The 27,655-nt window shown below is 39.6% G+C and overlaps 3 protein-coding genes across 3 annotated transcripts; 2 read left to right on the forward strand and 1 right to left on the reverse strand.

Moving 5' to 3' along the window:
* Positions 1 to 224: 224 nt before the first annotated feature.
* On the forward strand, positions 225 to 10,838 carry ankdd1a (ankyrin repeat and death domain containing 1A). Its single transcript, XM_054619200.1, has 15 exons — positions 225 to 315; positions 925 to 1,028; positions 1,934 to 2,032; positions 3,014 to 3,112; positions 3,275 to 3,379; positions 3,639 to 3,737; positions 4,512 to 4,610; positions 5,839 to 5,937; positions 6,073 to 6,171; positions 7,055 to 7,153; positions 7,340 to 7,438; positions 8,144 to 8,239; positions 9,579 to 9,780; positions 10,090 to 10,221; positions 10,558 to 10,838. Exons 1-15 carry the CDS (start codon positions 282 to 284, stop codon positions 10,617 to 10,619), a joined length of 1,527 nt encoding a protein of 508 aa, XP_054475175.1. The 5' UTR covers positions 225 to 281; the 3' UTR covers positions 10,620 to 10,838.
* Positions 10,839 to 14,261: 3,423 nt separating this feature from the next.
* On the forward strand, positions 14,262 to 17,922 carry znf414 (zinc finger protein 414). The gene is made up of 5 exons (XM_054615437.1): positions 14,262 to 14,401; positions 14,495 to 14,605; positions 15,761 to 15,866; positions 16,133 to 16,668; positions 17,211 to 17,922. Exons 1-5 carry the CDS (start codon positions 14,350 to 14,352, stop codon positions 17,378 to 17,380), a joined length of 975 nt encoding a protein of 324 aa, XP_054471412.1. The 5' UTR covers positions 14,262 to 14,349; the 3' UTR covers positions 17,381 to 17,922.
* Positions 17,923 to 17,997: 75 nt separating this feature from the next.
* Positions 17,998 to 26,757, reverse strand: mtch2 (mitochondrial carrier homolog 2). The gene is made up of 13 exons (XM_054615450.1): positions 26,610 to 26,757; positions 24,821 to 24,905; positions 23,885 to 23,991; positions 23,691 to 23,717; positions 23,552 to 23,608; positions 22,776 to 22,833; positions 22,540 to 22,591; positions 22,383 to 22,442; positions 21,298 to 21,391; positions 19,913 to 19,960; positions 19,747 to 19,814; positions 19,591 to 19,666; positions 17,998 to 18,827 (listed from the first exon to the last, which is right to left on the reverse strand). The coding sequence occupies exons 1-13, from the start codon at positions 26,694 to 26,696 to the stop codon at positions 18,741 to 18,743; spliced, it is 906 nt and encodes a 301-aa protein (XP_054471425.1). The 5' UTR covers positions 26,697 to 26,757; the 3' UTR covers positions 17,998 to 18,740.
* Between the last annotated feature and the right edge of the window lie 898 nt (positions 26,758 to 27,655).

Genomic DNA, 27,655 nt, shown 5'->3' on the forward strand with positions numbered 1-27,655 from the left:
TCACTCCTTTTCTATGCTTTACATGATTTAAATTTGATATCCATTATGAAGGTTCTTTCTTTAGTATAGCACAATTACTACAAAAATCGAACATTGACTTAATAAATCATTTTAATTTGAAAGAAGTCGTGACCGGACGTAGTAGTATCAAAAGTTTACTTTGTGGCGCTTGACAGAAATAACTGTAAAGCAGATCGTCCAGCCTCCTTTGATCTCCTGAACCACACACCGACAGCGCTACAATGAGAGAGCTGAGGGCAAAGAGTTAAAGCACCGCAAAGATGGAGGACGGGCTGGTGTCGGAGGATGATATCTGTAAGTACGAACCTGATGAGCGGGGAGACATTACTACCACTGACAACCATACAGGATGGGGGTCTGTATTTCAGCGGTGCTTTACACCATATGATATCCGTTTTTGAGTAGGACGGCGGACGGTAACGCTACTTACTGTACAATATGTGACGTTTTAAACACATTATGCATGTTCTGTTAGCTCCTGAGATGAAATAACGTCACGTGGTTTAACGATTATTATCACAATTAACCACTTTGCATAAAGTGTATTCTCTCCCTGCATGAAAGACCAGCTTATGACAGTGAATAACAAGGACGCAGCGTTGATTCATCACATTCGGATTTTTCAACCTCATCTCTGGTCTCTGTCAGGGACTTCCCACCATGCAGTGGCTTTTCACATCTTTACTAATACTAGTACTGTATTGATCTGCCAATTAAGTGCAATATACCAATGTCATGTTCTTCTTAACACTACTACAGCCAATCATGTACAGGGTTAATAACATGAGTCTTAAACATTGAATACAGTGCAAATCAACTTGTTTTTTTTTTTTTAGTTCTTTTTCCTTTTTGCCAGCCTGCAGAACACACTTGATAACCCTCCTTGTCTATCATTCCTGACAGTGCTTTGGTCAGAAAAGGAGTTGCATGACGCCGCGAAGAGGAACGACCCAGAGAAAATGCAGGAGCTGATCAAGAAGGGTGTGAACGTCAAGGCCAAAAATAAAGTAAGCCTGCTGAAGGAAAGACGTCAACGCGATTGGTGGGGGGGTTCTTGCATGTCGTTGGCTTATCAAATTCACAGTTTTCACAGCAGCAGTTTTTCATTTCCATAGCAAGTCTGCACCCTGTCTGCAGTCGGGTTCATCAATACAGCCCTGGCCCTCGAGTGACTCGGACGCTTACATCCCCAATTACTCACAGTCACACACCTTTGCACAACTCTACTACACTTGGCACTTTAATAACATACTTGTTCTAAACGTTCTCTTAGTTCGTTTGTTTGTCTATTATATTTCATTGTCAATTTTCACATTTTCAATCAATTTTTAAATTATGTCTTTTACTATTGCACTTTTTGTTTTCACGCACCAATCACCAAGCCAGATTCCTTGTATGTGTAACAGAGTTGGCAATAAAACTGTTCCTCATCCTGACTCTGATTCTGAAGAAAAGCAGAGGTGAAACCTATTATGTTAAACAAGGCAACACAAGGCAACACTTTGCAAAAAAGGAAGTGAGGCAAGCCATTGTAGGTTTTGGAACTACCATATGTGTTACAAACTCAAGATGGAGAGCACTATAGTGATCTCAGTCTGTTTTTTGTTTATAGAGATAAAGTGTGACGCCTTAAGGGAACTGGCACATTTACATGAGCCATTTCAAGGTCACTGGTATTGTGCATGCACATTCACTAAGACACTTGAGTTAATCCAAAATCTCAGCTGTTGAAAACCTTAAATTCTAGTGTTATTGATCAGGTGCTGTTAACTGTTACCGATAGGCTCGGGTGATTAGTGGAATTTCATTTCGTTTTTTTGAATGGTCAGTGTTTGAGAGCGTCGGTCTAATCAGCCGTGCATGCCCTGTGAGCAGCACTCAGTCATGCATTTCTCTGCCTGTCTCTGTGCAGATAGACCGCAAAGCGCTGCACTGGGCAGCGGGAGCTGGAAACGAACAGGCTCTACGTCTCCTGCTGGACCACGACACTGGCGTTGATGAGAGGGACACAGTGCGTTTGTATTGAGAGCCCGATGACGATTAACCACTGAACTCATTCTTTCCCTAACATAGAAATAATAATCTATCCTATATCCTATATAACATAATAGGGATCCCACCCTTAGAATGACAGCTTTTACATTTGCTGCACAAACAGCTGACATTTATATCATCTTGTACTTAAGAAAATATAAAGAACAAAGTAAATCCTAAAAGCATTTATCAAAGTTTCTTTGCACACACACACAAACAAATATTCTATCTCCTGAGGTGAACCTCAATAACAACATAAAGGGAATTTCTCATATATTATTCTTAATTAATAAGAAGTCTTTGTAATGCTGTAACTCCCTATAATAATAGAAAAGGGGATGTTTTCTTTGTTCGAATACAATCTTCCCTAAATGACATGAAACATATCAAGTTTTACTTGCTTGATGGCTAAATCTGGCACATTTACATGATGGACTCAAGTGCTCATGTTAACTGATGCGCTCTGTCCCTTCTTGAACAAAATAAACAGAAACATTGATAAATCAAATGTAAAATGCACCACTGACTTTTGTGATCAGGCTAATGTATTTATTTGCGCAAAGATAAAATTATTTGTCATTTTATATCATTTTCACAGAAAATGCATGCCATAATATCGGCATTTGATTGAACAAATGGAGAGAAAAATGGAATTTAGGTACGACTGCTTCACTTTACAGAGCTTTACACAGGGTGATCCTGCGGGTTTTAAGTAGAGCATCCCAAAAAAAACATGTGTTTAGTAACCAAGTGATGGTCTCCCTTTATTCCCACCTCAAAGGACAACACTGTAGGCGGAGCATAAATAAGATGCCGACACATTCAGGTCAGTTAACTCAGTTAGGATTCACACAGTAGGACAGAGACAGATCAACGCCAGTACGGCGTGTACTCCTTTACATACTTTTACTGTCAGAGCTTCACTGTTTTTATAACACTTCTACATTTTTGTCTACAGTTTGGCATGAATGCTCTGCTTCTCGCTTCCTGGTTTGGTCACTTAAAAGTCCTGCAGATCCTGGTGTCCTGTGGGGCAAAGCTCAACTGTGAAAACAAAGTAAGAACTGCCTGGTTTCAGCATCACCGCAGACTCAAAACTATCAGGATATTGTCTGATTGATATCTCGTTTTTGTGTGTGTGTGTGTGTGTGTGTGTGTGTGTGTGTGTGTGTGTGTGTGTGTGTGTGTGTGTGTGTGTGTGTGTGTGTGTGTGTGTAAGGATGGTCTGAGCATGCTGCACTGTGCTGCCCAGCGAGGCCACATCCAAGTACTGGAGTTCATCATGGAGGACCTGGAAGACGTCCGTCTCGACAGAGTTGACAAGGTGACTCCTTGCTTGGCACTAACTTAAATTTACAGACGGATGTGGGAGAAATTGTGGAAATTTAGAAAAACCCCAACTCTAACACCCCCCCTTCTTTCCATATTGTTACTGTAACAACTATTTTGCTGTTGTTTATCAGAATATCAGCAAAATGCCAATAAATATAGTAGAATGAAACATGACACTTTTATTCTAAACATTGTGTTTTTACAGTATATTTATAAATATCTCCTGTGTGCTGCATGTTTCTCGTGATCAGTCGGGGAAGACGGCGCTTCACCTGGCTGCTGAACACGGACAATTTGAAGTGGTGGAGTTTCTGATTGGAATGGGCTGCACGCATGGTTTGAAGGACAAGGTAGTGACACACACACACACACACACACACACACACACACACACACACACACACACACACACACACACACACACACACACACACACACACACACACACACACACACACACACACACACACACTGTGCTCAAGCAAACGTGCACACACAATAGTTACATTTTATATTTCAATATTTGATTTGTTGGGCTGTTAAACCCGTCTTTAAACGACCAAACAGATTAAAGCAGGATGTGCTCTGACCCCAAATCCTGTGTACACTGGGAAGGGAATAAGGCCACTATATACATACGGTTGGTGGTAACCATTTATTGTGTACCACAAAAATATTTCAATAGAGTTAGTTTGGTTTTCTTGTTTTTTTCTGTAATATTTATATTTAAATAAATATTTTTTAGTTATAACAGATGTACACGGAGCTCCAAAGTGTTCAATATCAAATAAATGCTAAACTCTTTGTTCCATAATGTCCATTTTTAATGTGACATGAAAGAAATTCAACTTGACCTGAAATGAGTACGGAAGCCCAGAGATGTGGTTGTTTTGTTTTTTTAAATGAAAACTTGAAAAAGGTTGGGCATTACTGGTTCATAAGGCCATTTTAACACAAGCCAACACACACTGATGAGGTCAGCCTGTTAAAAACTGAGGCCTTCCCCATTTCTGGTTTGGACCATAACACCAGCGAGGTGTTGACGGCCCGACTTAACATAGTGTAGAGGAAGTTCTCTCAGAGTGGGTGTCTGGTTGTAATGTGCTGTTATGTCTGGACTACAGGAAGCGAACACAGCCATGCATCTAGCAGCGAAGTGTGGGCACACAGAGGTCCTGCAGAAGATGGTGGAGACTGGAGTCGACGTGGATGAGAGAAATATAGTGAGTGGACTGGACTGGTGCTGCATGCTTCAAGGCCCAATATGTGTTACTTAGATAGAGGGACTGTGGACCATAGTTGGCAGCCTGTCGGCATGTTACTTTTTGATTTTATAGAAGCATTTTTTTCCAGTTGTACTTGTCACAGTAGGACCTTGTTTACTGTAATTTACAGTGAAAGGTGTTTTCTTGCACCATCAAAGACACATTGGAGAAATTAAATGTCAAAATGCATGTTTTGAGAGAATAATAAAACCAAAAAATACAAAGCTTTCACCTTGAGAAGCATGCAAGAGTACTACAATAGGCGGATAAAGATGCAAAGTTTAAACCCTCTAATGGTTTACTGCACTATCATTGGTGATAATGGCTTAGACTTTTCCAAACACCTTTTGAAAACATATCACCTTCATGAAAGATTTCTTCAGATATCTCCTGGTCAGAAACTATTCCAATAAAGGCATTAAACTATAAAAAGTTGCTCTGAAAATGTCTGAAACTGCCATCAAATTATTTATTAATATTATTTTCCACCTTCACCAAGTTAATATTATAACCAACTTAAGTACTGATATTAACTACCAAATATAAACTACCAAATATTTGTTTGCAGAACTTTACACTTTAAAAGCTAGTTTGTATACATAAAAATTAAAAAAATAAACAGTTTTTTAATCAAAAAAGCAATACAATTGAATTATTTTCTGTATACTAAATGCTCAGGGGGATTTGTTTCACAGTCTGGGACCAATGAGTATCAACACCATTGAAACTGCAGTTCTCCATAATACAGTAACAATGCCCCTAGTGGAATCCAGGGAAATAGCATTGCACTAAACATATGAAAATGTCTCAATCTGGACAAAAATAGTAAAGGCTACAATTTTGAATCCAGGGCTATAGAAAGCCTGATATGATAAAAATCCAAGATTGTATGTGAAACAGAAGCTAGAGAGAGATATCTGAGGATGATTGGTATGATATTTGGGAAACCATGACTATTAACTCAAGGCCCTGGGTGAGTTTGACTTTTTTGTATAAAGACATGCAGAGAGCATATGTTTTATATACATATAAATGTGTGGTTCAATGGCTAAAACCTGAAAATTGTGTGAAACAAGAAAATATAAAATTATATTAAAAAATAAATGTATAAAAATACTATATTAAAACACCCCATCACAATCAAAGCCGCATCATGCTAAGATCAATGTACCTGTTGTATTTCTAGGATGGTCTCACAGCATTGCACCTGGCAGCTGATGGAGGTCACTACGAATGTGTCAAACTGCTGCTGGAGTCCGGCTGTAACGCCAATGCACAAACTAATGTATGTTTTGTTCATGCAATGTCATAAATCACATCACATATATTGCAATAAAGACAGGATCAAACTTTTTTTTTTTAATCTTTCGGCACACTGAAAGACCCTTAAGTTTAAATCCTTGTTTTCTTCCATCTACAGAAGAATATGAATGCTCTCCATTACGTGGCTCAGCATGGCTTTGACAGGGAAGCCAGTTTGCTGCTGGAGGCAGGAATCAACAGAGATGCTGTAGACAATGTACGTAATGGCCGCTCCCATGTGACGTATTTATTGGTTCGTATGATGTGAGCGGAAACTCAGGTGCTGAAAAATGAAGCCAATTCAGTCTTTCAGCGAGGAGACCGCTGTTCCTTACCACTGTGAAAGGAGAAGTCAATGTTAATTTATTAGTCAGGTAACTTGCTTAATGTAGTAATGGCCCTCCCAAAGTTATATTAAGCCAAACCGCAATATTTTGTGAAACTTAACTATGTAATTTTGTAGCTTAAATCTAGCTAAATATTTCACGACTATTTCCTAAACCTAACCAAATAGTTTTATTGTTATCTGTGAAAACAGAAGCTTATTTTGAAAAGAATGTATGCATGTAACAACAGGAAATTGACACGTGTTGCTGGCTTTTCTAGGAAACACACGTAAAATGAAGAGTACGTTTTCTTTAAGATAACATATGAACCGTTGTCTGGCTGATACGTTTAATCTTTAAAGCCACTCGATAAATTATATTCATTATAGCTAATGCTCAAAATCATTTTGTTTCCGTCTTTAGAGGCGCATTTAAAACTTGCCTGCTGATCTGAAAAGAATTCTGCTAGATTTATTGTTGAAACCCACAATATCGATCTAGAGGAAATTTAAGCATTTGGGTCCACAACATTAAAATCATTAAGGTCTGCTTCTTATATTCCCTCCTGACTAAAGAATAATATGTATAATATCTTAAACTAAATAGCCATGTTCAGAGGAAAGAGACAACATTTAAATAGGCATTATAACAGAGAGCGTAACATTGTTATTCACACATCAGCAAAAGCTTATTTGTATAGCTGGGCGCTCTTAATATCAGAATCATTCACATATCAAATGAAATGTTCTTCATCTTTCTTTACCTTTGAAACAGCAACACAACACAGCGCTCCACTTAGCTGTGTTCAACAACCACACTGAGGTTTTACGGCTGCTCATAGATGTCGACTGTGACCTGGACATCACTGACAGTGTGAGTACAAACCTCTACAGCTGTTAAACACATTACTGAACACAAAAGCAGCTGGCTGCGCAGGGCCTCTGTGTGTTCACGTTCATTGCAATAAGAATGCATATTTCACAATGCTGATGGTTCCTAGAAGAAATGACACAGCGACTACGGAGCTATAATGTCACATTTCTGTCATGTGGTTCGCAGAGACAACAGACTGCTTTGCACATAGCAGCAGAGCACGGTTTACAGGACTTGGCTGAGATGATGCTGATCTCTGGTGTTAACCTCAATCTGACAGACAAGGTACCGCACGACACACAGCGTCACCAAGCAATGAATAACACTTCTCTAGAGTCATGATTTGCTGCTTTTTGTTCTTCCTCTACTCTTCTCCTTTTTTGTAATTAATAGAAAAAAATATCTTGGTATTTTCTTTCTGTGTAATAGTGGAGGAAGTATTCAGATGCTTTACCCAAGTAAAAAAAAATGATATGTAACAATAGAAAAGTAAAACCCCCACATTCAAAATCTGGCTTTTCAATTTTTTATAATTTTGGTTGTTTTAATGTATATGGAATTTATTTTGACAAGGTTGCAACATTTTGGCAGTTCAACCTCAGCGCCTATAATAAGTCTATAATAAACTGTGTAGCCAAAATAAAAGGGAGGTCATAAGCACAACGGCATTATGTTAACGAGATTTGATTTAGAATTCTGAAAAATGTATGAATATCTGATAGTTATGATCAGGAGTAGAATAAAATGGAAATATTTAAATAAAGTGAAAAGTGGAGTTCAGAATTCTACTTAAATACAGTGCTTAAGTGAATGTATTTGGTTACATTCCACCACTGTTTAGGTGCCATATGTGGGTTTATTAACTGTCACTGACCGAAAAAAAGAAAGAATATTAGGTTATATTTCCCTGCTATTTCTGTTGTATCTATGTCATCTTACTGAGTAATGTACGCCCTATGCACACTGTGTTTTATGGACTATGTGGTATAGCAGGGGAAAACGTGTCTGGAGGTGGCAGCCAGAGGAAACCACGTCATCCTGGTCGACATGATCATCAAAGCTGACCGTTTTTATAAATGGGAGAAGGTGAGTTTATCCTCATTGCAACGGAAACCTGCAGTGGCTCAACAGAATGACACAAAAAACTAAATTCCAAATACTTTCTCTTCTAAGAAAGGATGTTTTTTGGTTTTCGAGTTAGTTTAAACTTTTTTTACTATACAAATTCCAACTCATTCTAAGTTCCAAATGCAAAAAGGAAAGAGTGCAGATTTCCGTTCCTGTTGGGGCCATGCGGCAACCTCTCATTTTGAAAAGTGAAGCCAATGCAAAAGTGCCGTAAACTTGCATTCTTTCTAATGGCCATTAGGGACGACTTCTCTGGTTGTAAAAAAGAAGTCTGATTGTATAGAAGTCTGTGAGAAAATTACATACTTGATTTATTACCTCAGTAAACATTGTAAACATGAGTTTATGATCTCAATTGTTATTTTCAAGTCTTATTCAATACAGCATGAAGTTCATTAAGTATAATATGGACCCTTTTAGAGTCAAATAGACTATAAAGCCGGGTATGCTTTAGCGCGGGGCTACCTTGTGACTGACAGGTCGCTACCACGGCGCTGCCAGTTTGGGAGTTGTCCGTGTTTTAATTTTACAACTTCATCCTTTTTTACTTAATGAAAGTTAATTGTAACATGTTGCAAGCCTTAAAATGTCTTCTTCTCAGCACTTGGTTGTATTTGTACTTTGTGGAGCTCAGTGTTAGATAATTCATAAATGGCAGATATGAGGTGTTATCATGTTACCTGTGTGTGACATTAAAGTTTGTCACAAAATATTGGTGTCCTGCTGGATTCCTCTGTTACCTTCACTGCTGTGTATGCCAAAGTTCACGGTTTGCCAAAGCATCTATGTGGGTTTGTTGTTGTGCCTTTGGGTCGTTACGTACCTTTGGTTTCATTTTCATCTAATAGCAGTACTCCAACCACCTTTGACATCTGATGATTCAGAGTGAGCTTTGATGGTTTTGATACTTATTTAACGTTTTGTGTTAACTTCAAATTATTTTGCACAGTATACCACATGCATCCTTGTTGACAATATCTCTCAATATCATGCTGAATATTAGTTTTGTATTTCAGCTTCTAGAAGGCACTGGTGTTAGTATCACTTCTTATTTTTTTTTAATTTGTTGTTGTATTTTACTTTTTTCTATTTTAGTTGACTTTTTTTACAATATATTTTAACCTTACTCTTATTGCTATTGTATTGTTATCCCATTTCTCTCATGTTTGTATTTTTATTCTATTGTCTTTTGTTTTTCTTCTGGTGTAATCTTTGATGGAACTCTAGCACAAGAATTTCCTTGAGGATAAATAAAGTTCTGTCTTATCTTATGCACACTTTGTATGAAAAACTTTAGGATCAGATGGCCAGTGAGCAGGACTCCTGGGTGGGGAGACCTCTTAGCTTCAAGCAGGACCACCAGCCAGAGACACAGCACCTCCGGTCTGTCCTTTGGAGCCTGGCCACCAAGCACCTCTGCCGCGGGGAGTGGAAGATCCTGGCGCAGCACTGGGACTTCAGCAACGCACATATACGAGCTATAGAACAACAGTGGACTGGTGAGCTACGCCCACCTCTTGCTAATGGTTCTACAATCGAGTGACTTGTATGAAATGGTCGTCTAGTAGCTAGTTTCCAGCCCAGATGCAGATTCTCTAACATGGGATGTTTCTCGTGCCAGCACCACTTTTTAATTCAAAATGATTAGATGAAGATTCATTCTGGTATTGCTCCCTCTCCTTAAATCTTACCCTCTCAATACTGGTCTTGGGTCAAAATACAAAACCGTGGATTTTCAGTTTTTTCACTCATCTGTAGGATGTTACAAAGATATTGATATGTGTTATAATTCTGAACTGAACCTCTAGGTATGAAAAGCTTCAAAGAGCATGGTCACCGAATGCTGCTAATCTGGCTCCATGGAGTCGTGATGGCAGGAGAGAACCCAATCAAAGGCCTTTACGAGGGGCTGGTGGAAATCTCACGGACAGACTTGGCAGGTGAGCACATGAAACTGCACTGTGGTTTGTATTCTTATATTACTGTCAATGCTGTATGGATCTTCTGAAAGACCTTTGCCTTCCCTCGAAATATTTAGCATCACCTAGCATTACCCGGCACTAGGCTTTGGCTGCTCGAGCACAACTCTGTGCCATTATTAAGCTCCTTAACAATGCTACAGCTTTTTTTATCAGTTTTGTTTTTCTGCAATCGTCTGTATCATACAGAGACCAAGAGTGCTGAGTAGAGTAGCATTTTCGTCCGTCTGTGTTTGTTTATTTCCTGGAATGTGTAGGTGCATGATGATGACTCCTTGTTGTTTTTCAATCATCCAGAATGCATCCGGCAGAAGGCAAACGCAGAGACCAGCTCTCCCAAAATGTGCTCTGCAATGTGATCAACAATGTAAGTGACTGCAAAAGGTATAGTCGGGCATAGCCCGACAGCCTATTTCCACAGCGCTACAGAAAGGTCCGGCTCCACACTTTATCACTCTGGTATCGGGAAGGGCAGGGAAACGCTCTGGCTTTTTTGTACTACTGTAAATTAACCACAATCGTCTTGGGTGGCGTAAAGCGCAGGATGCGGCAACAACGCCCTTCAAAATGTATAGCCCTTAGTGGAAGGGAAGGAGCATGACCGCTGCAAAGGTAACACAAAAAATCCCAGGTTTCAGTTTACTTTAGGACTCTAACTGTAAATGCCCAGAACTGAGCCCAAGAAAAAGCGTTGTATCATCCGTGGCATGACCTGTTTACATAGTCACACGCTGAATATACTGTGATTGTTCAGAATTTAGTTCACAGAGATTTTATTTAAGGTTAAGGGAAAATAATGGTTGTAAACCTGTAAAAATACCTGATGAAAATGAAAAATACTATTTTGTTGTTTGTTTTAATGCATGCAGTAAACACCTGCTGGCACTATTCATACTGAGTCTTGCTTTGTACACTAAGGGCTTTTCAGCAAAATTTAACGAGTTAACATTCAGTTTACTATAATGTAATGCCTTGTCCTGCAATGTTTCTCAAATCTTTTATTTTGAACTACTCTGTCTGTTTTATACATATTTTATTGTGAAGTACTTGATGATGTTTGCTCTAAGGCGGTGCTATATAAATAAATCTTACCAGGGAGACCAATAACACCAGCCTCTCACTGCGGCAGCTCTAGACGTTGAATACGCTGTAGACAGCTATGATTGCATCATAAGAACACAGAAGCACATGGAGATCAGATACACGTTCTAGCGTCTTCTTCTTGTCGTAACATTTATGTCAGGTTTTAAACCATTGTGGTTCCACAACAGCAGTCCTTTCTGTCTCCGTGGGTGGGGCAGGACTTTGGGCTCTGCACTTTCTGTCTTTGTGGCCTTAAATATTTTTTTTTTTTTTTTATAGCCTGTGTGTTACATTCTATTTTGCCCATAATTGTTTGCATGGAGAGAGCTGACGACAGCTTCATTCCATTAGTCCTTAACCCAGTTATCTAACGCACAATTGGGAGGTAAAGACCAGTTCTGTGTTGAAATTATCACCCAAACTGCCATTAAGAATCCAAAATGAATATATATATATATATATATATATATATATATATATATATATGCAGTACCAGTCAAAAGTTTGGACACACCTTCTCATTCAATGGTTTTTCTTTATTTTTTTCTACATTGTAGATTAATATTGAAGACATCCAAACTATGAAGGAACACATATGGAATTATGTGGTAAACAAACAAATGCTCAACAAACCAGAATATGTTTTATATTTTAGATTCTCCAAAGTAGTTGAATGAGAAGGTGTGTCCAAACTTTTGACTGGTACTGTATATATATATATTCATTTTGGATATACACACTTATATACATTATAAGGTCACATTTCCTACCAGTTTGACATTCAAACGTAAGTGATCATTGAAATCAAGCATATAAATTTGACATTTTTTTATTTATGGGAATTCTTGACCACATTTAGACATTTAAATATCTAGCATTGTAAATTACAAAAACAAATATTTTTCATGAACCATTTGGTATTACATCTGTGGCCCACTAGGTGGTGCTCTGAGGCCAACCAGGCACAATATTTGATGACAGGTTTGTTCGAGTTGACCGCGCCTCGCCTCGAAAGTGCAGGGAGCGTTGGAAAAAAGTTTTCATCCGCTTTCAATGAAAACACAGGAAGTCATTGAAATGTTTACATCCTGTTGGTTACATTTGTAGGCTACCTGTAGTTTCAGACTACGTTTGGGTTATATGGATGTCCATCAGTGACAGTGGTTCTCTCCTTTAAAGGTTTCTGATGCTTCACATTGTTAATCTATGGATTTCACACAATCCAGTTCTCTGAATTAGGCTTTCTCAATAAATATCTTTATTTACAGATACTAATAATAATAATAATAATTATTATTATTATTATTATCAGCCCACTAGCCAGCAATCTAGCGTCAAATCTTACATTTACACAGAAAATAATAATTTTCGACAAAACGTGGTGTTTGTTGTCAAAACTAAAAGAGCCAATCAGCTCTCTGATCAGAGACAGCAGCGTTTCCCATCATGCACTGCGCCATGCAGTCGGCTCTAAAACCTGCGGCCGCCTCGCTGTCGTGAGGTTATCGTTGCCCACGTGTTCATGACGTCAGAGCAAGTCGGACACAAATCTAACCGGCATGCATTGCGCTTATAGCTGCTGTAGTATCAATGGGAGTTTAGGGGGGAAAAAATAAAATGACTATTGACATTTGACATTTTGACTGTGTCTGCCTTTGTTTTCATTTCCTTGCACGTAAAAGCCACAAGATAAATTTGAGGTTTCACAAAATCATAAATGTTTCTTTATTTTCTTGTGAATTACTGCATCATTTTACTTTTTTTCTGGCCTCTAAAACTATTTAAATGAAAGAGGGGAAAAAATAACTCAAGTATATACTAATGTATTTTCATGTGGTCACCAGCAATGCGGTTGGAAAGCACTGCTCTAGATAACTGGGTTGTACTGGGCATCCTATCACTGGTGTGTAAACTGCAAGACATGGGAATGATAACCAGAAACATGAAAATAAAATAAATAAAACAGAACTGGAGGAATTGTAAGTACCTGTGTGTACATTGTTCTTTTGTTTCTGCTTTGTTCATGTTTCTGAATCCTCTGGATTGAAGCACTAAACCAAGTCATACAATTATTATTTTTTTGGGACACTCAAAAATGTATTTTAATGCACGATGTGAACAAGGTTAATGGTGTGTAAAATATTTGCCTTTTTTGCATGAATACATATCTCTTCCAAAGTATTTTCACAAGGTAAACGTTAAGGTTTGCAATTATTTGTATGATGAATCTGATGGGTTTTTTTTTTTTGCTTTGTTGTGCTGGGTTTTAACATTAATGCACCTTTCTGAATGATCATTACTGGTTTAATAAAGAACAGGGTGAAAGTGTTAAGAGTCAAACAGCTGAGTGCTACATCATATGTGTTGGTGGGTTATGAATTCAAGTTTGACATTTTCTGTGCAGAGCAACTTTTTAAAACCCCCAACTGGTCCTCGAACCCCTCATGAGATAAATGATTATTGTGTAAAGATCAATGCAATAACTAGATACTCCTGTACCAATGCAATTTGTTTTTGTATATCAATGTGTGTATACACTTGCAATGCAACTATGTACCCGACATGTTCATAAGATCAATAAAAAACACTTTGAAAAAACAAATGTTCACCTACAAATCTGGACCCACGGAAATAGTCTAATAGATTATTAAAAAAACAATACACAACTAAAACATGAACCATCATTCAGTGAAGCTCGTCCAGTAAGTTTCAAATGGGTTTTCAAATATTTACTGACCAAACTATAATATTTACATCTTACACAACAATAAAAATTAAAAGTTAAAAATGTAATTAATTTATAAAATATTAATTTAATTGTTTGGGTTAGTAAACACAAAGGGGCACAAGTTAGTAGGTTTCAAATGTCAAATGTGTTATATTAAATAATAAACATGTGTACGTGCCTGCACACGCGTTCATGTCGCGTTGCATTCTGGTTCTTGTAGTCGGTTTCTGTTCTTCCTCCATTGTCGTCGCTGCAGAGATCAGCTGCTCCGTCCTGAGATGTCGTCGGGCAGCGCAGCCATGCAGACGGAGAGAGAGCCTGCAGGTGGAGGTTTGTAACGCTAAACTACTCGCTTCTGCTGCTGTCTCATAACTCAATGATGAAATCCACAAACTTGCATTCATTGTTGTGCGTGGATTTCAGGAAACAAGAGGAGCCCGTGTCCGCTGCACGGCTGCAAGCGTCTGTTCTCAGACGCCACGGATCTGGAGAGCCACATCAAGGACCACGAGATCTCTGCTCAGTCACTTCCAGGTGAGCTGTTGCACCTGCAGTAAATGAGATAGTTCACTGGGCTGTTTAAAACTGACGTTAGTGACTTCATGTTAACATTTTAGAGAGGAACCATTGTTGTTGGCTGACTCAAACATACAATTGAGATGAACGACACCTGGTGTTGGTCTAAGAAGGGGGTTTGGCTCGAGCTTTGGAAAGACATTTCACAGTATGCATTTGTAAATTGTGTTGTTTTTTTGTTTTTTTCCCCCACATGACAGAATGAGCTATAATGAGCATAAGCTAACTTTTTCACCCACCTGACAGAATAAGTCACCTCACCTTAAAGGACTTTATTCCACCGGTAGATCACCCTGAGAGAGAGAGAGAGAGAGAGAGAGACCTGCCATCATGTTCCCCAGACAGTTTAGTTTAGTTTAGTTTAGTTTATTTGCACAATTGAAAAATATAAAAAAACATAACATTGATAAATGATATTGCAGTGCAGGAAGAGGCAGAAGGCCCACTGGGCTTATTTGAAGCCTCCACCTATATAATATTTTAAAAAAATCACAATACTATAACAAATACAAAAAGTAAATATATATGGTATGAAATATTGTTGAAAAAGCATTTTTACAAGATATGATTTATAATAACAATACATTATAAACAACAAGAAAACAAAAGAAAAAAAGTCAAGGTGTGTGTGTGTGTGTGTGTGTGTGTGTGTGTGTGTGTGTGTGTAAGTTCATATGTGTGCATTTATGTGCGTGTGAGAATAAGCCGGGTTTGATTTTGATTAAGGGGATTTGGGTTTGTACCCCTGCATTTACTCCTACACATAAGTAATGCTACAAGTCCCTATGAATGCAACAACTACAGATTAAAAATACAAACTGAAACATGGAATACATATAATACATAAGGAAAGTAAGATGAACTGCTCTGATTTCAAAGTTTTGCAAAAGTTAGCCCAATTTTTTTCTCCAACTCGGGAGAACGATGGATGCCGTTAACGTGGAGTTAGGAAAATAAGGTTCTATCTGGCTGTCATTTTTTAGTTTCGGTGTGATTTGGGTTGGAGATGAGAGAGAGAGAGAGAGAGAGAGAGAGGAGTGGTTAGAAGAGAAGCGGTGGCGTCGTTGCATGGTAAGTGAACCTACGTTGTGTGAACTGTCCTCTCCCCCTCAGGAAAGGTCCTGCTGTGCTCCACCGTCGGGTGCAGCGGTTCCTTCCCCGACATGCAGAAACTGATGGAACACATGAGGCATCATCACAAACCCAACATATTCTTCCTGTGAGTTGGTCTTTGTTTTTACTGTCCCTGCACTCTCAGCTGCTTTTTCAATAGTCAAAATGTTTGGAGTCCTGTCATATGTATATGTATGTCATACTGTGGATTTTTAGCTTTTTTACTTATTTAATATTCCTTACTGTGTGATTACTTATTTATAATACTTGTTTTGATCTTGTTTTTACTATGTCTCTTGTTTGCACTACTCTCTCTGCTGCTGTAATATCGATTATCTTATCTTATCTATATGTTGCTTCTTTCTCCGAAAGGTGTGAGAGCTGCCGCACAAAGTTGCGATCCTACCGCGGCCTCCTGACTCACCTGCACACCTGTTCCAAAGTGTCACGGGGCAGGCCGAAGCCGTCTGAACCGCTGGCCGCTGGGCCTGCTTCTGTAACCAACCCGGACCTGGACCAGAAGCCCCCACTGCTTGACCCGGTGTCCACCCCGCAGACGCTTCCCTCGGATCTCCCAAACCCAGAAGGGTCCTTCCTTGCCACTGTTCTCAAAACGGACCCTTCCCCTCCTCTCCTCGGCCCCCCCTTCTCGTCCGACTCTGAGACCTCCCCTCCCCACCTCGCTCTGCCGCAGCTTCCGGAGGCAGCCCCCCAGCCTCGGCTCATGGGCGAACCCTCTGATCAGCCTCAACCTTTAAACCTGGATGGCCCAAAAGCAGCGCAAGACGCCATGGATGCCCAGGGTCAGCACCTGACACAGACCAGGTCTCCTGATCGCGTCAACCCTGCACCCGGACCAGCGCCACGCTCTCCTCCCGGGTTCGCCGCTGTCTGGAAGAAGGGTTCAGGTGAGCCTCTCGTCCTCACACTAAAGCACTCTGCTGTAGACTGCCAGATGTGGCTACACATTTAGTTCCACCAGTGTGTTCATGATGAGTCATCAGTTATCTTATTGGTATAGGCCACAACAAATAAATACTAATCTGTTATCTTTATCAGCACTGGAATACCACATCTGTGAGTTTCTACATGAGACCCAGTTAAAAGTGAGTTAGAGGACCTTGAGTTGAGATTATTTTGTCAAACTGCTATTTTCAAGGTGACAAATGAGCTCTCACACTTAAATATCCCACCCTTGAAAAATCCAGCTTGGTTTGTTGCCTCCTAGGCAGCAGAGCAATGTTGGTCCATCTTGCCCGACGCCAAAGAGTTTAGTCTTAGTTCAGAAATCACAGATGAAGTATTGGAATAGTGCGCTTCATAGAAACAAGCTTCGGAGCTTCAGTACCATTGGTCCATCTCTTGGTCGCTGACATAATACATTTTGAATTAGAAATTGCCATATCCAGCTTCTCTGTGCAGACACCCATTTGTCCTTTTTATCCATCAGGGACGGCCTGCAGCAGACGCATCCTTTGGGAGCACACTAAAGGGCGCTACACCTGCGTGCAGTGTGGCCACGCGGTAAGCAACCGCAAGGAAATGACTCACCACATCAGCAGTAAACACAGCGGCAACAAACCCGCAGACGACACCGGGGGCCCCGCCACCAGCTTGTAGCGTGGAAGCGGGAGGACGCGTTCACTGTCGCTCCTCTTCTGTAGATGAATGTTTCTGTCACTCTTTATTGTGAGTGAACCGCCTGCAGCAGTGAGTTCTCAACGGATTATTTGGTAGCGATCTTAAACATCTTTGCATTAATTTATCCATTTCAACAAAGCACTTTTTTGCCTGTTGCTTCCAGGCACACATACTACTTTTCATTTAAAATCAGACTGCTGGATCACCCACTGCAACATGTGTCCTCCACACACATTTGGAGACTTCTTACTTTGACATAGTTCATTAGTTGGTTGTAGTCTGCAACCTCACCACCAGATGCCACTAAATCCTACACACTGATCCTTTAACTATTGCTTAGCCTTTGTAAACTGTTATGTCTGTTTGGTTTTTTTTGTACCCCGCCACTTATTCTTGTCAACAAATCCAATGAAAAGACAGTAATCAACAATGAGGTAGTCGGTTTCTTAATATCCACCTGTGGCTCTCTGCCCATTGGTTTCTACTGTAAGCTTTATAAAAAGGAAAAAAAAAAACAGCTCTATTCATTGTTTCATTATTTATATCCTTTTTTTCTTCTACACCAAACATCTTTACAAGAAAAGACAAGGTCAAAAAAAGCATTTTTTTTAATTATTTGGGTCAGTCAGAAGAGATGATACAAGCACTTGGCTGTTCAGAGCGCCAAAAGACATTGGTGAGCTCCGGCTAGCCTCCAGGCCTCCGTACATCCAAACATGCTCCTGAACAACCATCCCCTCGGAGTCCTCTCCCTCATTTTTACTAGCATTACATGCCCGTCAAGCAGTGAGCTTTATAATTAACACAGTGAGACAATACCACACGACAAGAGGTCCCACTTGATCACTAACATGTGAATTATTAGACATTACCACATGCAGACTGAAGTGCTGTTTTTAAACAAACCAATCCCATCACGTTGGATGAAAGGGAGCCATTGTCGATACTCTATATATTAAAACAAATTTAACACATTGGGGGGGGAGCTTTCACATTGGTCAGTCATACCATTATGCAGACGGGTTTGACATCATGAGTCATCCTCCTGTCAGATTTAGTACATGTGGGTTTTAAAATGATTAATGCTCCATCCTATTATCATACAGCCCTGCAGTTTCAGTCAGTTAATTTCTGTTAATAAAACATAACCTGCTGGAAATTAATGTGTTTTTATTTCACACGATGGCAGGTTGAAAAAAAAAAAATATATATAGTAAACAAGTGCATACAAAAAAAAAAAAAGATTAAGTGCCGACTGTCCAACCCCCAGATCAGGCAATGTTGATTTCTGCTTTGTTTTATTATCACAACTATGTTCAGCTCAGTCCCCTTGAGGCTTTTAAAAAAATCTCTTCTGGTCAACGGCATACATCTTTCCTGCTGGAAGCTTCCTGAAAAATAAACTGTTGCCTCTGCTCATGTTGCCCTGGAAGGAGGAGAAGACAAGTGTTTTAGAAGTGGCTGGTGTTACAGTATACATTTGACCAAAACAGAATTGTACCGTGAACTGATGAGGTAAATATAATTGCTTAATGCTCAAAGCACATGAGAAGATCACAGCCTGTAATAACATGTGTACAATTGGGAAGATCAAATACATGATCATTTGTTGGAATCATTTTGGTTATATCATCTTGCATCATCAGCTCAAGAACAAATTACTGATTATGAGCGTTATTAGTCAAGGCTGCAGCTGGACTTTGGGTTTTGAAATGGCAACCAGGTAGAAACGGGACAAAATCGCTAGCAGTGGTTCGCTAACCTACAGCAACTGAGAATGGCAGCCGATTGTGGAGACAAGGTCTGGGAGCTCCTTACCCTCTGAGCAGAGGATTTGGCTATAAAGGCAGATCTACTTTATGTCGTTATTGGGGAATCTCTGCACTCTTTAGGTGTGCCTTTATTTTTAGGTGTCCAAAATACATTTTGCTTTTGCCCCATATAACCAGGCAGCAACCTCCTGTACTGCTTCTTGTATACAGTCTATGCATATAACCCCACTGAGTGACCTTCGTTTTTATCTTCTGGTATAAAATGCCACTGGATGGTTACTGAAGACCTAACTGACATTAGTAAAAACCTCTGCAACCCACCACTGTAATGCTTAACGTACATCTTTATCTATTCAGTGGTGTGTGCCTACACAGGTGTTTGGTATGCCACAGGTGTTTGGTATGCCATGTGTTTACCTCTCTGCTTAGATGCCTCCAGCAGTCCACCCAGGTGGGATATACCGATGCATAGGGAGGCAGGCCTCCAGCGAGCCTGTGAGGACAAAGGAACTGTAAATCTGCTTGATCCAACAGGTTTAAGGAATTCCAACAGCAATTAAGCTCCCGACTTACCCGCAGTTATTGACAGCCATGAGGTTTGACACCAAAACGAAAGGGTATGTAAGCATACTGGCGAAGAACTGGAAGAAGAGAGCAGAGGGGGGGATCGTGATGGAACTGCGAGCTAAAACATTGAGGACATATGACGATGTGGACAGCCCATGTTTGTTAGACTTACCCCAGTTACAGCCTGAGAGCAGTTCTTGATCTCTCCCGTGTGACTCATCTGTATGGAAGAACAGATAAAACAGCGTTAATCCTGTATGTGAGCCTGAACTGAACACAAACCCTCAGCATGGAGGGGCAGTGTTAAAGCTAGTTCTGGCTATGTGACACCCAACCAGGGCTTGAGTGGTCAAATAAACGGAACTCAGCTCGGAAGAAGCTTAGATTTAGATTATGCTTTAAAAACTCCTGGGCTGGTCCAAAATCAGTTTTGTTTTTTTTGCATTTCCCCCCTGTGTAATGAAGGTCAGGGTTTCTATAACCTTATATATAGTGAATTTGTATTTCAATGAATGTGAAAGAGGTTGCTTTATTGTACCGATACAATGTTCAATGCCAGTCAGCAGCCCTTACTGTTGGATCAGGGCTCAGCATCGGCTAGTTCAGGTTGGCAGGTACGGACGGGGTCTGGACCCAGGGTCTAGGCTTCCATTATCTTTAGTAAGCACATTTTTTTTAAAACTAATTAGTGAACTGTTTGTCAGTTTTTTTTTATTTGTGAATAAATATATATTTTTTTTTTTTACAGGGCAAACAGTGACAGGAAATAAGTGTTCAGGATCAGGTTGTGATATGTGTAAGTAATACAATTATTATTAAACTGTAGAAAGTTTTGTCTAAGCTTTTTGGCCGTTATCTATGGTGATATACATGAAAAGCTTATTATTGAGCCCTCTGTCTGTTGCTAGAGGTAGATTACCTGCTTCTTGCATTATTTAAACAAACAGCAATAGAACATAATGAGAACTGTATATGATCAGGGCGTGGTGGCATTTTGTGTTGGCGTAAGTGGAATGGCAACGCTCCGTATGCTTTCCTGCTTTTTAGACCTTTGCCAATCACATGCCTGATGTAGCTACCCTGATTATTATCTTAAATATAAAACAATAGGACTGAAGTCTTATTTACTTGGTAACTATTTGCTGTTGAGGGCTACAGACTTTTTTTTAAAGCAGAAAAATGTGTAGAATTGTTATCAAAATTCAAACTATGCCCATTTTATTTATTTCTCACATACCAAATTTACTTTGTGCTTGTGTTGATTATGGGCCATGCCAGTAGTTTAAAAATGCTGTTATGTTAACAATATGCCTATATTTTTAATGAATATCCAATATTTGATAAAGGAAATTCCTGGAGATTTGTTAAGAGACAAAAAAGGTTCTGTCACGGGGATACAATGTTCCAGCTTAGAAAAAGAATATTAGCGGCAGACCGGACTTAAGTTTAAGCACATAACAGGGGCATTTCAGGGCGAATGGGTCCTTAAACCGAACCCCCATATACAACACAGAACCCTTAACTGGACTAAACAGTGTGAAAGAAAAAGTGCTTTACCGAGTCATCGATGGCGTATGTATTGATGACGTGAGCCAGCAGGTTACAAATCCACAGAGACAGGACGTCGCCGAGAAGGCGAGGAATCAAACCACTGAACAAGAAAACACAACATTTCTGATTAAAACGTCAGGAGTATGAGGGAGAATAATCAGAATACTGGATTTAACATCATACTACTGTAAAAGATTTAATAACATTACAAGTCAAGGTTAGAAATCAGTTTGACACTGAAGCGCTTTCCTTTTTCTCCGGCGGTGTCTAAACTGTAATGTAAATAACACAGAATATATGATCTTGTGTATTTGTACTTTCCGTCCCCCAATTTGGCAAATTTTGGGGCTGAAAAGCCATCATACTCAGCAGGGGAGGCACTTTTTACCCTTGGGTCTAACTATAAAAAAGTTTCTCTGTTGTCAAAAAAAAAAATGTCTGTGTCAAAAAAGATATTGATTTGTTTTCCAAATGTTTACCCTTTAAATGCCCGTGTGTTTACGCAGCGCTACTGTAATGGGGGGAAATTAACTGTTCTCTATATACTGAGGGCTGTTGGGATCCTTTTTCTTTTCTTTTTTAAAGTCTGGGGCATGTCAATGATTAGCAACAACACAGATTTTATAGCATTGAGTCAAACACATAATATAGCAGCAATGCCCCTAGTGGAAAGGAGGGAAAAGGCATGCATTTGCCCCATTAGGTAAACATAGGAAAATCTGGTGGAAAATGTGTGTGTATTTATGCTGAGTGTGAGTGTTATGTGGTTTTGTGCCGTTCCGAGGATGGTTCTGCTCTGTGTGTTTTTTAGTAAATTTAGTTGCAGGAAGGAGCGAGTCACTGTTGTTTTACTAAGTCTCTAGTTCCCCCAAGCTGGACCGAACATAAATCTGGGGCTTGTCCGTTTTTTTCCTTCATGTTAGTCGGTAGGTTTGGTAGTTTATTTTTTATTTGACATATTTCTGGTTCAAGGATAAACAATCTCATGGTCCATTTTGCCTTTAAATTGACTCAAAGTTGACCATCAAGTCAATGCACCACAAACCTTGCGTAGTAAAGGGAAAAAGAAAGACAAAGAGAGTCAAACTTACGCAAAGAAGCCCAGTAAGCCTTCTTCTCTGTAGACTGTGACTATGGAGTCAAACACCCCGCTGACAACAGAAGAAATGTAAATACATTTGTAAGTTTTAAGCTATTTTTTTACAGCTCTTCTCAATGAAGTTTGTGTCTAAAACATGAAAACTTTACCTGTATTTTGTTTCTCTCCCAATAAACTGGACCATACATCGCAAAGTTATCACTGAAAAACAAGTCGAGGGAAAACAGACTTGACATGCAGACTAGTTTCTCCCCACACACAGATTTCAGATCCAACCAAAACATTCAAGTGCAACACAAGTGAACCATTTCAGAGCTTTAATACAGCCTCTGGTAGTGTCGCATGCATAGTGCATGTTAAAGCCGTCTGAGGAGCCGTGTCGTACCATGAAAGGGATGTGTGACAATGGTGGCGCAGGATCGGGCTATCATCTCTTTGGTTGTCTGTGGAAGAGACGGAAACCATCAACTGTGACGTTTGTATGAAACATACCATCAAACATATTAACAGATGATTATTCAACACATAAGCCTAGTTTGATCCTCAGAAGCTGTTTCACGCCTGTGAAGCGCTCCGTTTGACACTTTAGAAGGCTTGGCAGCTAAACTTTGAGATTGTCACATTAATAGGGTAACAAGCTTGGAGAATAATTGAGAAATGCGGGGATGTATGAAAAATCTTCCAAATATTTTTTTCCCCCACACATATAGAACAAAAGCCCCAGAGCTTCATTAGAATTCAACGCCCCTCACTGACAATCAAAGTTGCTTATTTTAGGTTTTTTCTAACAAACACCTCAAGCATTTTCTTCCTCATAAAAACATTTGCAAAAGATTTTGAATGATGCATTTGTTTACATCCACGTTTGCCAGCTTGCAGTCTTCTTCTTCACTGCATTTGATGGAAAATGGCACTTACTTTATGAAGTGTTACCGCCAACAACTGTGCAGTGTTAACTTTGGCAGCTATTTCTGATTTAGTCTTTGAAGAAAATGTTTATTAGTTTGTCGAATATTTCCATCCTTCTGAGTTTTAGTCTAGTTAAAGTAGACGACAACACAAAACGACACTGAAAAGTTGTTTTTATTTAAGTCAACTTTTAGTCAGAATTGCTTGTTTGGTGTGTTGCAGCCACTCTTTGTAACTGTGTGAGTGCGTTACCTCGTTAACAACGTGCTGTAGGGTCCCCTCCACAGCCTTCTGCTGACCTCCCAGTACCTGGACACCAGAGTCAAACCTCAGCTTCATCCATCTTTGAACAATATAAATGTTCAAACAATAAATCAGAAAAAAGCCTTACCTGAAGTGTGCCTTTTTCTTGACATTTCTGTAAGAAACTAGAGGTTAACATGATAAAACTGCCATTGTGAATTAAGACTTGGTGAGTTACATTTATCCTGTCCTCCATACAAGTATATCATTACAATCTTTCATCTGAAGAACAAGCTGTAGGTATGTTTACATACTTTTCATTGTGCACTTGATCAGGCCTACCTGCACAACAGTGCTGTGCACAATGGTGCCGATGGAGCCGGCACAGAGCCTTGGACCGAGCCCTTTGAAGAGACCCACCTTTCCATCTATCTTGATGATGTGTTTTGCTAGAACAGTCGGAAAATAGAAATCAGAACAAGTTAGAAAAGGCCTGTAAACAGTATGAGGTTTGTATATAGTAGATGCCTTAAGAAACCATTATAATGTATTTTTTAAAACAATATTTAAGATCTCAGATTGTTAGAAAGAATCAATGTATTACTTAAACAGAACTTTGACCAATGATCTCAACATGAGTTGTTTTTCTTTCTCAAAGGTTGTAAAGTGAGACACCAGGCAGCAGTCAAATACAAATAAACTCAGATTTTTCTGAGTTTCCCAGCTGTTGAGAAACACAAATAGACCAATCTTTAAAGTGACCATAGCCAAAATTAAAAACAAATAGAGACTATCTTGCGTTGGGATCACACCATCGGCAAAAATCGAAAGGGACATGACATTGGGGACAGTAACATGTTAATAAATAAAGCAACCTGCTTACACGCAATGCATTTGTGAAAAACACTGAATGATAATTTAACTTTGTTTGCATAAAGGTAAGCTCAAGAGACTTTGGCTGCCTTTGTCATTACTGTTTTAAGTACAAAGACATGTTACCTCATGTAAACTTTTAGTGGCCTAAAATTCGCACTGACAAGCAGAAAAAAAAACGTCTGTCATCTGTCAATCTGGTCTCATACCACGTCAAAAAGACTTCCAACACAGTTTAGGACAGAGAGCTGTCACATTAAAAGTACCTGCTACGACAGCACAAGATAAAACACCCATAGAGAGACATTAAAAGCCCATCTCGTCAGGCCCACTTTAGAGAGCTGTAATACATGTCACAGATTCCATTTCTGATCAGGGCTTTTTAATGTGGAGAGTCAAACTCACCATAAGCAAACAGTCCGGGCAGCTGGTAGACTTGTCTGCCAAACAGGTTCCTGCCCAGGCTGGGAGCGAGCGGCTCATGTCCTACCTAAAAGCATACACATTAATAATAAAAAGTGATAAGCAGTATGCACTTTAGCTCTATGCACTTTCATCATATGGCGGAGATCCACAATCTGGGACTCTTCCAAACTTCCAAGTGTCTTTGAAACATTTGCTCAACTTTTTTTTGTCCCAATATTTTGTACACTTCGTCAGTTGAATAAATGAAGTCTTCCCTCGATACAAAAGCTACTCTGTGTGCTATTTATTTAAAACAACTTTGAGTGTACTTTTAACTTCATACGAAGTTGGCTTACTGATTAACGTTGACTTTAGCTCGTTAGCAACAGATAATGCGAGCTCACAAGCTTTTTCACTGGGCCAAAGGACGCCGCTCAGTAAATGAAAGTAGAGCCCGGACACTGTACTCGACATGTAGTCATTCATGTTACATTTGTGTGTTATTCAAGACAGCTTGCTCTATATGTCCAGTGACTATACATACTTACTGTTTATACTATATATATACAGTACCAGTCAAAAGGTTGGACACATCTTCTCATTCAACTACTTTGAAGCATCTAAAATATAAAACATATTCTGGTTTGTTGAGCATTTGTTTGTTTACCACATAATTCCATATGTGTTCCTTTATAGTTTGGATGTCTTCAATATTAATCTACAATGTAGAAAAAATAAAAAATAAAAATAAAGAAAAACCATTGAATGAGAAGGTGTGTCCAAACTTTTGACTGGTACTGTATATATACACTGTATATATATATATATATATCTTGCATTTCATATCCACTGTTCATACTGTCTATATTGTTAAACTACTCATACTGTTATTTTTCTTTTTTTATTATTATTATGTATCTGTTATTTATACTGTTACTTATCTAGCACATTGCACTGCACCTTTACTGCTTTTTTTTTGCACTTCTGGTTGGATGCTAAAACTGCATTTCGTTGTCCTAGTACTTGTACTCTGTGCAATGACAATAATGTTTAATCTAATCTAATCTAATCTAATCTAATCCAATGTGACAAAAGTGTACACATAACCAGCATGTTATTATACTCGTCCCTGACCTTTCACTCACTGTTAAAACAGGTCCACAAAGCCACTGTGTGCAACGCTTACAGGGATGTAAACCATGCATGGCTTTGATTTGTTCTAATAAGCAGCAACATAGAAGCTGTGACGTCAGAGAGCAGTGTTGGAGCTGACCTTAGCTCTGTGTGTGTGTGTGTGTGTGTGTGTGTGTGTGTGTGTGTGTGTGTGTGTGTGTGTGTGTGTGTGTGTGTGTAACTCATGTACCTGGTAATGTGTCACAGGACCAGGTAAGGGTTCTGGTGCATGACCTACACAGACATTTAATAAAAGCAGCGTGTCCCACACAGTATAAACTTTAAGCATTGGCTGTCACAGCTCACTTCCGCCTGCTGCTGTAAAGGTCACGGGGACAAGAGACGGAGCAACATTGTAGCGTTTGTTTGAAACGCTACAATGTTGCCACTGTCGCGAGCTGCACGGCCGACGTAAGAGTCGCCGGTGTTAACGGGAGGGCTCCGGTGCTGCAGGCTCACGTCCTGGGAACAGGCTGTATTTGCGGTGCACTCACAGGCTCTTCCCCCAAGCTACTGGCCGGTTGACTCGTGCAGTATTTAGGGTACAAATGCCTGCAAACCGGGACCCGAGCAGCCGCTAAACCGGAGACATCTGGACGAGAGCTTCTCCTCTTACCTGGATCAGGACTTTGATGTACATCAGAGGGTGGGAGAGGACGGTGAGACCCGATCCCAGCAAGACTTGGCCGCACGTGTCCGCCATTTTTGGAGAGACAGTGGAGCTACGAGGAAGTCCCTTCTCTTTCGTCTTGCGCCAGAGGAGGAGATATCATCCTTTTTATGACGGTACCGCCATCTGGTGTTGCTCTGTGTGTACTGCGTGCTCATTAAAAACGGCCTTTTCTTTTACTTGGCCACTTGCCTTTCAAATAGCATTCTCAATTCTTTTAGTTACTTGCACCCAGAATGCACCTTTAAAAGTAGACCACATGACACTAACACACTGACACTAATACACTGTGCAATACAATAGTTATAATAGTTTCTGTCTGTATATATAATATTTCAGTTACTGTGGATTCTTTACTGTTCTTTACTGTTTTTTTTATTGCTCATTTGCTTATTAAAATACTTATTTTGATCTTTTTTTATTTTTATTATTATGTCTCTTGTTTGCACTATCCTCTATGCTGCTGTAATCCTGTAAATTTCCCCGCTGCAGGACTAATAAAGGATTATCTTACCTTATCTTATCTTATCTTAAAACACCTTTTAACCAATTAGATCACTTAGTAGTTTTAGAGCAGAACAGAATGTCAGGTTGCAAAACACAACAAGAAATGATTCAGAGAAAACACCAACAACTACAGATGCCTGGAGCATCAACCACCGTATCACGGTAGCTGAGACAATGATCTGAAGATGAGTGAACGGAGACAGGTGAGGTAAATTTAGGAAGGAGCCACAAACACGGAAACACACACTGAAAGAGAGAGACGTAGGGGGGGACAAGAGACAAAACACCCTGGGATATAAGCACACACACATATGTGACCTGTCATGAAAAATCCTTAGGAGGTCTGCAGACTATATGAACATAAAAAATGAAGCATATTGTCAATATGTTAGAATGTATGTTGAGGTGACTTTCCCTTTCATTTTCTCAAAACAGTACAGTCAAATGGCTGTAAAGTGAATTTTGAAATAACTTCCATGTCACCT

The sequence above is a fragment of the Anoplopoma fimbria genome, chromosome 2, assembly GCF_027596085.1.
Source record: "Anoplopoma fimbria isolate UVic2021 breed Golden Eagle Sablefish chromosome 2, Afim_UVic_2022, whole genome shotgun sequence".
NCBI lineage: Eukaryota > Metazoa > Chordata > Actinopteri > Perciformes > Anoplopomatidae > Anoplopoma > Anoplopoma fimbria.

What these genes read in the sequence shown, in the direction of transcription:
- ankdd1a (XM_054619200.1), top strand. Translation starts at nt 282, where the DNA reads ATGGAGGACGGGCTGGTGTCGGAGGATGATATCT. An exon ending in ACGCCAATGCACAAACTAAT is followed by an intron (nt 5,938 to 6,072) that starts GTATGTTTTGTT and finishes TTCCATCTACAG; the next exon opens with AAGAATATGAATGCTCTCCA. An exon ending in ACAGAGATGCTGTAGACAAT is followed by an intron (nt 6,172 to 7,054) that starts GTACGTAATGGC and finishes CCTTTGAAACAG; the next exon opens with CAACACAACACAGCGCTCCA.
- znf414 (XM_054615437.1), top strand. Translation starts at nt 14,350, where the DNA reads ATGTCGTCGGGCAGCGCAGCCATGCAGACGGAGAGAGAGCCTGCAGGT. An exon ending in AAACCCAACATATTCTTCCT is followed by an intron (nt 15,867 to 16,132) that starts GTGAGTTGGTCT and finishes TTTCTCCGAAAG; the next exon opens with GTGTGAGAGCTGCCGCACAA. An exon ending in TGTCTGGAAGAAGGGTTCAG is followed by an intron (nt 16,669 to 17,210) that starts GTGAGCCTCTCG and finishes TTTATCCATCAG; the next exon opens with GGACGGCCTGCAGCAGACGC.
- mtch2 (XM_054615450.1), bottom strand. Translation starts at nt 26,696, where the DNA reads ATGGCGGACACGTGCGGCCAAGTCTTGCTGGGATCGGGTCTCACCGTC. An exon ending in TACAGCACGTTGTTAACGAG is followed by an intron (nt 22,834 to 23,551) that starts GTAACGCACTCA and finishes TCTCTTCCACAG; the next exon opens with ACAACCAAAGAGATGATAGC. An exon ending in GGCTTACTGGGCTTCTTTGC is followed by an intron (nt 21,392 to 22,382) that starts GTAAGTTTGACT and finishes TTTCTTGTTCAG; the next exon opens with TGGTTTGATTCCTCGCCTTC.